Consider the following 11,547-nt stretch of genomic DNA (forward strand, 5'->3'; position numbering starts at 1 on the left):
ACCGGTGTCTTCTTCTCCTTCATTGAAGGACCGCTGTCTTCTTCTCCTTCATTGAAGGACCGGTGTCTTCTTCTCCTTCATTGAAGGACCGCTGTTTTCTTCACCTTCATCGAAGGACCGCTGTCTTGTTCTCCTTCATTGAAGGACCGCTGTCTTCTTCTCCTTCATTGAAGGACCGCTGTCTTCTTCTTCTTCATTGAAGGACACAGGAATTCAGATACAGTCTGGAGATCCAAAACACAATCCAGCTGAGCAAACACGTTACGGACCACACTAGGAGGACTGGGGACCACCTACAGCACAGGAACCGTCTGGAGGACTAACACTCGACTCTGATTGGATGAGGTGGGACCTCCTACCTGATAGGGAAACCTATCAACACAACCAAAAGGGAGAGCACTGAAGACCAACCTGATGCTGCAGACCAGGATGAAAGAGGACATTAGTGAGACACTGAGGCATGCTGGGTAGAGGCGGAGTTATCCTGTGGCTGGTTTACAATTTGCCCATTTGCCAGTGTCCAATTCTCCTGTAGGTGGCAGTATAACCCGACTGACTGTATCTAAATTCCTGTGTCCCTCAATGGACGAGAACAAAAAGTGGAGAATTAAGCTCACGGCGTGACTTACCTCCGGCACTGACCCTCCGTCCACCAGAATCCGCTCTCACATGCTGCAAGTAGAAATCAGCACAATAAGAAAGGCTTCAATTTCTATGGCACCCCCCCCCCCCCCCCCACTTCATACAAATCTGCCATTCACGCCAAACCCAGTGCTCTATGTGTGATGAAATGTTGGAGAATCTCCATCCTGAGAACGTCGGAAGACGTGAGCCAATCAAACCCAAGCAAGTCAGCTGACCTCACTAATGCTACTACTATTGGCCTCCCCTGGTGCCACCTACAGACAGATGCAGAGGCCGCATTATCTACAGCGTACAGAGTCCCCATAGTTATGACACGTAAGTAGGTGCTGCCGGTAAGTGTCCCTGTAGTTATGACATGTAGGTAGGTACTGCAGTTAATGTCCCTGTAGTGATGGCCTAGTAGGTAGGTACTGCATGTTAGTGTCCCTGTAGTGATGGCCTAGTAGGTAGGTACTGCATGTTAGTGTCCCTGTAGTGATGGCCTAGTAGGTAGGTACTGCATGTTAGTGTCCCTGTAGTGATGGCCTAGTTGGTAGGTACTGCATGTTAGTGTCCCTGTAGTGATGGCCTAGTAGGTAGGTACTGCATGTTAGTGTCCCTGTAGTGATGGCCTAGTAGGTAGGTACTGCATGTTAGTGTCCCTGTAGTTATGACATGTAGGTAGGTATTGCATGTTAGTGTCCCTGTAGTGATGGCCTAGTAGGTAGGTACTGCATGATAGTGTCCCTGTAGTTATGACACGTAGGTAGGTACTGCATGTTAGTGCCCCTGTAGTGATGGCCTAGTAGCTAGTAGGTAGGTACTGCATGTTAGTGCCCCTGTAGTGATGGCCTAGTAGGTAGTAGGTAGGTACTGCATGTTAGTGCCCCTGTAGTGATGGCCTAGTAGGTAGTAGGTAGGTACTGCATGTTAGTGCCCCTGTAGTGATGGCTTAGTAGCTAGTAGGTAGGTACTGCATGTTAGTGCCCCTGTAGTGATGGCCTAGTAGCTAGTAGGTAGGTACTGCATGTTAGTGCCCCTGTAGTGATGGCCTAGTAGGTAGTAGGTAGGTACTGCATGTTAGTGCCCCTGTAGTGATGGCTTAGTAGGTAGTAGGTAGGTACTGCATGTTAGTGCCCTGTAGTGATGACTTGCAGTTAGGTCATTATTGCCTTTAGGTGTCCATCACTCACCTCTACATGAGCGGTCACTGGGGTTGAATTTATAATATCCACTCCGGCACTCGCAAGTCACCAGACCGGCATGGCTCTGACAGTCGCTGGAGGCAGAGTCACATGATGCAAAGTCACATAGACTGAGACCTGCAGGAGGGAGATGGAGAGATTAGACAGCGAAAGGTGACATCAGATACGGAGGGGCCAACCATGAGAGATGGGAGATAATGGGCTGTACCTGAGGAGTCAAACATGAGAGATGGGAGATAATGGGCTGTTTCTACTGGGCCAACCATGAGAGATGGGAGATACTGGGTTGTACCAGAGGAGTCAAACATGAGATAGGGGAGAAACTGGGTTGTGTCTGAAGGACCTACCATGAGAGATGGGAGATACTGGGCTGTTTCTACTGGGCCAACCATGAGAGATGGGAGTTAATGGGCTGTTTCTACTGGGCCAACCATGAGAGATGGGAGATACTGGGCCAACCATGAGAGATGGGAGATACTGGGCCAACCATGAGAGATGGGAGATAATGGGCTGTTTCTACTGGGCCAACCATGAGAGATGGGAGATACTGGGCTCTTTCTACTGGACCAACCATGAGAGATGGGAGATACTGGGCTGTTTCTACTGGGCCAACCATGAGAGATGAGAGATACTGAGCTGTTTCTACTGGGCCAACCATAAGAGATGGGAGATACTGGGCTGTTTCTACTGGGCCAACCATGAGAGATACTGAGCTGTTTCTACTGGGCCAACCATGAGAGATGAGAGATACTTGGCTGTTTCTACTGGGCCAACCATGAGAGATGGGAGATACTAAGCTATGTCTGAAGGCCCAACCATGACACAAAAAGAAGATACTGGGCTGTGTCTGAGCAACCAACCATGAGAGATGTGGGGCCAATATTTATAAAGGGTTCGAAATCTTTCCCAAGTAATTATAGACCTGTTAGTGTAACTTCTATAGTTGGGAAGATACTGGAGAGTTTAATAAAAGACCACAGAGATGAGTTCTTGCTGGAAACAAATATTGTAACCAACAGACAGCGTGGATTCATGAAAGACAGAAGTTGTCAAACAAATCTGATTTCTTTTTATGAGGGGGTGAGCAAAACCTTGGACAGAGGGGTGGCTATGGACGTGGTATACTTGGACAGAGGAGTGGCGGTGGGCGTGGTATAATTGGACAGAGGGGTGACGGTGGATGTGGTATACTTGGACAGAGGGGTGGACGTAGTATACTTAGACAGAGGGTTGGTGGTGGACATGGTATACTTGGACAGAGGGTTGGCGGTGGACGTTGAATACTTGGACAGAGGGGTGGCGGTGGACGTGGTATACTTGGACAGAGGGGTGGCGGTGGACCTGGTATACTTGGACAGAGGGGTGGCGGTGGATGTGGTATACTTGGACAGAGGGGGTGGCGATGGATGTGGTATACTTGGACAGAGGGGTGGCGGTGGACGTGGTATACTTGGACAGAGGGGTGGCGGTGGACGTGGTCTACTTGGACAGAGGGGTGGATGTGGACGTGGAATACTTGGACAGAGGGGTGGCGGTGGACATGGTATACTTGGACAGAGGGGTGGCGGTGGATGTGGTATACTTGGACAGAGGGGTGGCGGTGGACGTGGTATACTTGGACAGAGTGGTGGTGGTGGACGTGGTATACTTTGACAGAGGGGTGGCGGTGGACGTGGTATACTTGGACAGAGGGGTGGCGGTGGACGTGGTATACTTGGACAGAGGGGCCAACCATTAGAGTTGGGAGATACTGGGCTGTGTCTGAGGGGCCAACCATTAGAGTTGGGAGATATTGGGCTGTGTCTGAGGGGCCAACCATTAGAGATGGAAGATACTGGGCTGTGTCTGAGGGGCCAACCATGAGATGTGGGAGATACTGGGCTGTGTCTGAGGGGCCAACCATTAGAGTTGGGAGATACTGGGCTGTGTCTGAGGGGCCAACCATTAGAGTTGGGAGATACTGGGCTGTGTCTGAGGGGCCAACCATGAGATGTGGGAGATACTGGGCTGTGTCTGAGGGGCCAACCATTAGAGTTGGGAGATACTGGGCTGTGTCTGAGGGGCCAACCATTAGAGTTGGGAGATGTTGGGCTGTGTCTGAGGGGCCAACCATTAGAGTTGGGAGATGTTGGACTGTGTCTGAGGGGCCAACCATTAGAGTTGGGAGATGTTGGACTGTGTCTGAAGGGCCAACCATTAGAGTTGGGAGATGTTGGGCTGTGTCTGAGGGGCCAACCATTAGAGTTGGGAGATACTGGGCTGTGTCTGCTGAGGGTAAGAAGATGTAGGCTATAACTGCACTACAGCTTTAATTCCCATTTTTCCTAAGACTGTCGGAAATCTCAGACGTTTCTTCTCTAGTTTATACATTTTGTTAGAGTATGACTTGTTAGAGTATGACCAAAATGGAGCTGTGATGAGCCCCATATGAGTTGAAGATGTACCAAGGCTCCGACGGAAGCTTTTCATTCTACTGGACTTGACTTGTGGAGCTGAAGTTTAATCTGGGTGCCTGCGATTGTTCATCTGGCTCCACCTCTTAGTATAAAGTGTATCTCCAGCTAAAACCTGGTTTTCAGTTTCGGATGGAGTGTGAAGGGGTTGACCCTCTGTCAGAGGACTGAAGAAGAAAATTGTGGGGATCTCTGAAATGCATCAATTCCATCTCTGCCATGAGTTCATGGAAGGTCTGCCTAGGCACCACTTCCTTCCTTGACCTCTGACCCCACCCCTTCCCATTCTGTACTGCCCCCAACTCCAGGCACCACCTATACCGGAGTGGCGGGAGAGCCCCAACATGTTACACGGATTCTACCACATCTTACTCTGGTAGACGTCTCTTCCAAGAAGGGAGATACAGGAGCCATTCCCCTCCTCACACCGCAGTGAAGAGACTTTCAGTTCTTCTCGAAGAGCCTCCTCAGTGACCTCATACAGCATGGAGAAGGAGTGGACGATGGTCACGTGTCCCTCGCTGGGTCTACCAAGGAAAACAATCTGTAATAACATGACATACAAGACCGGGAAGAACGTGTCCTGACCCTCATGTTCCTCATGTCCTGGCCTCGCCTGTCCCCCCTTCCCTCATGTCCTGTCCCCCATATTGTGTCCTATCCCTCATGTCCTGTCCCCCATATTGTGTCCTATCCCTCATGTCCTGTCCTCCATATTGTGTCCTGTCACCCCCATCCTTCATGTCCTGTCCCCCCATATCTTGTCCCTCATGTCCTATCCCCCCCCATATCCTGACCCTCATGTCCTGTAACCCATGTCCTGGCCTGTCCCCCCGGTATACTGACCTTCATGTCCTTTCCCACCATTCCTCATCCTGTCCGGTCCCTCTGTCCCCCATATTGTGTCCTGTCACCTGGTATCCTTTCCCTCATAACCTGTCCTGTCTTCAGCATTCTGTCTCTCATGACCCATCTCCTGTCCCTCATGTCCATTCCCCCCATCCCTCATGTCCTCTCCCCCATAACCTGTTCTGAACCCCCAGCATTCTGCCCATCATGTTCGGTCCCCTATATTGTGTCCTGTCCCCCAGTATCCTGACCTTCATGTCCATTCCCCCGTCCCTCATTTCCCATCCCTTGTGTCCTGTCTCTCATGTCTCCTCTCTTGTGTCCTGTCCCCCATGTCCCATCCCTCGTGTCCTGTCCCTGGTGTACCATCCCTTGTGTCTTGTCCCTCATGTCCCATCCCTATTGTTCTCTCCCTGATGTCCCATCCCTTGTGTCCCGTCCCTCGTGTCCTATCCCCTGTGTCCCGTCCCTGGTGTACCATCCCTTGTGTCCCGTCCCTGGTTTCCCATCCCATGTGTCCTGTGCCTGGTGTCCCATCCCTTGTGTCCTGTCCCTGGTGTCTCCTCCCTCGTGTCCCGTCCCTGGTGTCTCCTCCCTCGTGTCCCGTCCCTGGTGTCTCCTCCCTCGTGTCCCGTCCCTGGTGTCTCCTCCCTCGTGTCCCGTCCCTGGTGTCTACTCTCTCGTGTCCCGTCCCTGGTGCTCCTCCCTCGTGTCCCGTCCCTGGTGTCTCCTCTCTCGTGTCCCGTCCCTGGTGTCTCCTCCCTCGTGTCCCGTCCCTGGTGTCTCATCCCTCGTGTCCCGTCCCTGGTGTCTCCTCTCTCGTGTCCCGTCCCTGGTGTCTCCTCCCTCGTGTCCCGTCCCTGGTGTCTCCTCTCTCGTGTCCCATCCCTGGTGTCTCCTCCCTCGTGTACCCTCCCTGGTGTCTCCTCCCTCGTGTCCAGTCCCTGGTGTCTCCTCCCTGGTGTCCCGTCCCTGGTGTCTCCTCCCTCGTGTCCCATCCCTGGTGTCTCCTCCCTTGTGTCCCGTCCCTGGTGTCTCCGCCCTCGTGTCCCGTCCCTGGTGTCTCCTCCCTCGTGTCCCGTCCCTGGTGTCTCCGCCCTCGTGTCCCGTCCCTGGTGTCTCCTCTCTCCTGTCCCGTCCCTGGTGTCTCCTCCCTCGTGTCCCGTCCCTGGTGTCTCCTCCCTCGTGTCCCGTCCCTGGTGTCTCCTCTCTCGTGTCCCGTCCCTGGTGTCTCCTCTCTCCTGTCCCATCCCTGGTGTCTCCTCCCTCGTGTCCAAAAAAGGTAAAGTATAAAAAAAAAAAAGTGTAAGCGAACTACAAATCGCTTGTCAATGAACTGAGGCGCCACAGAACTTCCTGAGCCAATCACCATACTTCTTCCCATCCCCCGCACCCAGGATACTCACTGCAGACCGCTCATCGATGTGGACAGATATCCCTCAAGATGGCCGAAAACATCCCCGAACTACAAGAGAAATACACGTCATATCGTATGTACCGGACGATGGGCCCACCCCCGTATACTATATCCATCGATGGCCGAGGACCCGCGCTCAATGTCCGTCTGTGTGAACCCGCGCTCAATGTCCGTCCCGTGCGTGTGAACCCACGTTCAATGTCTGTCCCATGCGTGTGAACCCACGCTCAATGTCCGTTCCATGCGCGTGAACCCGCACTCAATGTCCGTCCCATGCGTGTGAACCCGCGCTCAATGTCCGTCCCATGTGCGTGAACCCGCGCTCAATGTCCGTCCCATGCGTGTGAACCCGCGCTCAATGTCCGTCCCATGCGTGTGAACCCGCGCTCAATGTCCGTCCCATGCGCGTGAACCCGCGCTCAATGTCCGTCCCATGCGTGTGAACCCGCGCTCAATGTCCGTCCCATGCGTGTGAACCCGCGCTCAATGTCCGTCCCATGCGTGTGAACCCGCGATCAATGGCCGTCCCGTGCGTGTGAACCCACGTTCAATGTCCGCAACATCCGACGTATCGATCCGCAACATTCAACGTAACGATCCGCAACATTCGACGTAATGATCCGCAACATCCAACGTAACGATCCGCAACATCCAACGTAACGATCCGCAACATCCAACGTAACGATCCGCAACATCCGACGTAACGATCCGCAACATCCGACGTAACGATCCGCAACATCCGACGTAACGATCCGCAACATCCGACGTAACGATCCGCAACATCCAACGTAACGATCCGCAACATCCAACGTAACGATCCGCAACATCCAACGTAACGATCCGCAACATCCGACGTAACGATCCGCAACATCCGACGTAACGATCCGCAACATCCAACGTAATGATTAGAGCTGAGCGAAGTATTCAAAAATTTGATTCGGCTGATTCGGCGAATTCGCGGAATAAATTCGATTCGAGTCGAATATATTCGCTGCGAATTTAACTTATAAAAGGGTGTTTCTAGGCTTCAGAGAGCCTTTATATTAGTGCAGAACACTGTACCTTTAATTTAAATGCCCTTGGAGTCTGCTGGGGAAGAGAAATAATACTGTCAGTCAGTATGACATGCAGATGAGTGCCGTCCATCTTAGAATCACCGCACACTTCACTCATTTGGGCAGTCACGGGGCCAAAACCAGTGTTTGGAGCCACAGTGTGGCGGTGGAGGCAGCAGCAATGGGAGGCCATACAGCACCCTATGACAAAATGGAACCCACCAGCAGTGTGAGGAGACCTGAAAGTGGCACATGGCAGAGTGTGGCGATGGAGACAGCAGCAATGGGAGGCCGTACAGGGACCCATGACACACTCTGGACCTGGCAGCAGCATGAGGAGGCGGTACAGGGGCCCATGGCAGATTACGGGCCTGGCAGCAGCATGAGGAGTCGGTACGGGGGCCCATGGCAGATTACGGGCCTGGCAGCAGCATGAGGAGGCGGTACAGGGGCCCATGGCAGATTACGGGCCTGGCAGCAGCATGAGGAGTCGGTACGGGGGCCCATGGCAGATTACGGGCCTGGCAGCAGCAATGGGAGGCCCGTAATCTGCCAGCACCCTATGACAAAATGGAACCCACCAGCAGTGTGAGGAGACCTGAAAGTGGCACATGGCAGAGTGTGGCGATGGAGACATGGGCCCCCTGGCCACGCTTAACTTTCTGGCCACATAGTCGACATACGGCTACGTTTACTTCCTCGGGCGGCTTGACAAAAAATTGCCACACCGCCGAGTAGGAAACTTTGCCCCCGCTACTCCTCACTGGCTGACTGCTACTTCCTCCGTGCGCACCGGCACCACTACTGGCCGTGGTGGTAGGCTGCAGTGGAGCTGGTGCTCTACTCCGTGGCCGTTTGGCTCCACTGACACTGCTGCAACCCTGCTGCCTCCTGGGCAACCCACCGACTGTTTTGCTCGCTGCCAAGCTGCCACCCTCTTCTCCTGATGATGCGGAAGCAATAGCCTGATGACGACGAGGCTGCCAAGTGCGATCAGCCTCATCATCATCAAGTAGGGTCTCCGCGTCACTACTAGCCCCCTCGGCTGCGTGTGGGTCAGGAGACAGACCTGTCTCTAGACCGGCTACCGAGCCACTCTCCTCGCCAGTACTTGTTCGCCTGGCTGCTGAAGAGGCGGATGTCTCCCCCCGTTCCTGACCGCCCTCTGTTAGCTCTTCCTCACTGTACAGTGGGGCTGAGCCCACAGCATGCGATACTTCGCTTGGTGAGGGAACACCAAAGGACAGGGGCAGGTAGAGGACACGTGATTTCAGTGGGCTTGCTCCCGGGCCATGCCAACTAACGGTTGTGTCTGACGTACCCACCGACCGTTGGCTGTAGGTGTCAGAGGTGACCTGGGAAGAGGAAGACGACCGAGCCAACCAATCGATGACGGCAGGGTTGTCGGTGGAGACACGACCGCTGGATGACACCGGGAGCACTGGCCTCTGGCTGCGACTAGTGCTGCCTCAACCCCTTCCTCTGCTGCCACGTCTGCTCGCTCCTGAAACATTGCCTCCTCTGCCACTCCTCTGCGTGTTGTCTGACATACTCTTTAATTCAACGATTCTGTGTCCCTGAGTAACAATTATGTGTCCCTGAGTAACAATTCTGTGTCCCTCAGTAACGATTCTGTGTCCCTCAGTAACAATTCTGTGTCCCTCAGTAACAATTCTGTGTCCCTGAGTAACAATTCTGTGTCCCTCAGTAACAATTCTGTGTCCCTGAGTAACAATTCTGTGTCTGTCCCTGAGTAACAATTCTGTGTCCCTGAGTAACAATTCTGTGTCCCTGAGTAACAATTCTGTGTCTGTCCCTGAGTAACAATTCTGTGTCCCTGAGTAACAATTCTGTGTCCCTGAGTAACAATTCTGTGTCCCTGAGTAACAATTCTGTGTCTGTCCCTGAGTAACAATTCTGTGTCTGTCCCGGAGTAACAATTCTGTGTCCCTGAGTAACAATTCTGTGTCTGTCCCTGAGTAACAATTTTGTGTCCCTGAGTAACAATTCTGTGTCCCTGAGTAACAATTCTGTGTCCCTGAGTAACAATTCTGTGTCTGTCCCTGAGTAACAATTCTGTGTCCCTGAGTAACAATTCTGTGTCCCTGAGTAACAATTCTGTGTCTGTCCCTGAGTAACAATTCTGTGTCCCTCAGTAACAATTCTGTGTCCCTGAGTAACAATTCTGAGTCCCTGAGTAACAATTCTGTGTCTGTCCCTGAGTAACAATTCTGTGTCCCTGAGTAACAATTCTGTGTCTGTCCCTGAGTAACAATTTTGTGTCCCTGAGTAACAATTTTGTGTCCCTGAGTAACAATTCTGTGTCCCTGAGTAACAATTCTGTGTCTGTCCGTGAGTAACAATTCTGTGTCCCTCAGTAACAATTCTGTGTCCCTGAGTAACAATTCTGTGTCCCTGAGTAACAATTCTGTGTCTGTCCCTGAGTAACAATTCTGTGTCCCTGAGTAACAATTCTGTGTCCCTCAGTAACAATTCTGTGTCCCTGAGTAACAATTCTGTGTCCCTGAGTAACAATTCTGTGTCTGTCCCTGAGTAACAATTCTGTGTCCCTGAGTAACAATTCTGTGTCCCTGAGTAACAATTCTGTGTCTGTCCCTGAGTAACAATTCTGTGTCCCTCAGTAACAATTCTGTGTCCCTGAGTAACAATTCTGTGTCCCTCAGTAACAATTCTGTGTCTGTCCCTGAGTAACAATTCTGTGTCCCTCAGTAACAATTCTGTGTCCCTGAGTAACAATTCTGTGTCTGTCCCTGAGTAACAATTCTGTGTCCCTGAGTAACAATTCTGTGTCCCTCAGTAACAATTCTGTGTCCCTCAGTAACAATTCTGTGTCCCTCAGTAACAATTCTGTGTCTGTCCCTGAGTAACAATTCTGTGTCCCTGAGTAACAATTCTGTGTCCCTGAGTAACAATTCTGTGTCTGTCCCTGAGTAACAATTCTGTGTCCCTCAGTAACAATTCTGTGTCCCTCAGTAACAATTCTGTGTCTGTCCCTGAGTAACAATTCTGTGTCCCTGAGTAACAATTCTGTGTCTGTCCCTGAGTAACAATTCTGTGTCCCTCAGTAACAATTCTGTGTCTGTCCCTCAGTAACAATTCTGTGTCCCTGAGTAACAATTCTGTGTCTGTCCCTGAGTAACAATTCTGTGTCCCTGAGTAACAATTCTGTGTCCCTCAGTAACAATTCTGTGTCCCTGAGTAACAATTCTGTGTCCCTGAGTAACAATTCTGTGTCTGTCCCTGAGTAACAATTCTGTGTCCCTGAGTAACAATTCTGTGTCTGTCCCTGAGTAACAATTCTGTGTCCCTGAGTAACAATTCTGTGTCCCTCAGTAACAATTCTGTGTCCCTGAGTAACAATTCTGTGTCCCTCAGTAACAATTCTGTGTCCCTGAGTAACAATTCTGTGTCTGTCCCTGAGTAACAATTCTGTGTCCCTGAGTAACAATTCTGTGTCCCTCAGTAACAATTCTGTGTCCCTCAGTAACAATTCTGTGTCCCTCAGTAACAATTCTGTGTCTGTCCCTGAGTAACAATTCTGTGTCCCTGAGTAACAATTCTGTGTCCCTCAGTAACAATTCTGTGTCCCTCAGTAACAATTCTGTGTCCCTCAGTAACAATTCTGTATCTGTCCCTGAGTAACAATTCTGTGTCCCTGAGTAACAATTCTGTGTCCCTCAGTAACAATTCTGTGTCCCTCAGTAACAATTCTGTGTCTGTCCCTGAGTAACAATTCTGTGTCCCTGAGTAACAATTCTGTGTCCCTGAGTAACAATTCTGTGTCCCTGAGTAACAATTCTGTGTCCCTCAGTAACAATTCTGTGTCTGTCCCTCAGTAACAATTCTGTGTCCCTCAGTAACAATTCTGTGTCCCTCAGTAACAATTCTGTGTCTGTCCCTGAGTAACAATTCTGTGTCCCTGA

At 51.4% G+C, this 11,547-nt stretch overlaps 1 protein-coding gene across 1 annotated transcript; it reads right to left on the bottom strand.

The window, feature by feature from the left end:
* Positions 1 to 629: 629 nt before the first annotated feature.
* Positions 630 to 6,674, bottom strand: LOC149431151 (protein HEG-like; the record flags this gene model as incomplete). Its single annotated transcript, XM_089665859.1, has 4 exons — positions 6,538 to 6,674; positions 4,655 to 4,809; positions 1,818 to 1,946; positions 630 to 672 (listed from the first exon to the last, which is right to left on the bottom strand). Coding segments are annotated over exons 1-4 (341 nt in total), but the record flags the coding sequence as incomplete, so codon positions are not given.
* Positions 6,675 to 11,547: the final 4,873 nt, after the last annotated feature.

This window comes from Staurois parvus, unplaced genomic scaffold, assembly GCF_062004578.1.
Source record: "Staurois parvus isolate SC_StPar_1 unplaced genomic scaffold, SC_StPar_1.0 ptg002374l, whole genome shotgun sequence".
Classification (NCBI taxonomy): Eukaryota; Metazoa; Chordata; class Amphibia; order Anura; family Ranidae; genus Staurois; species Staurois parvus.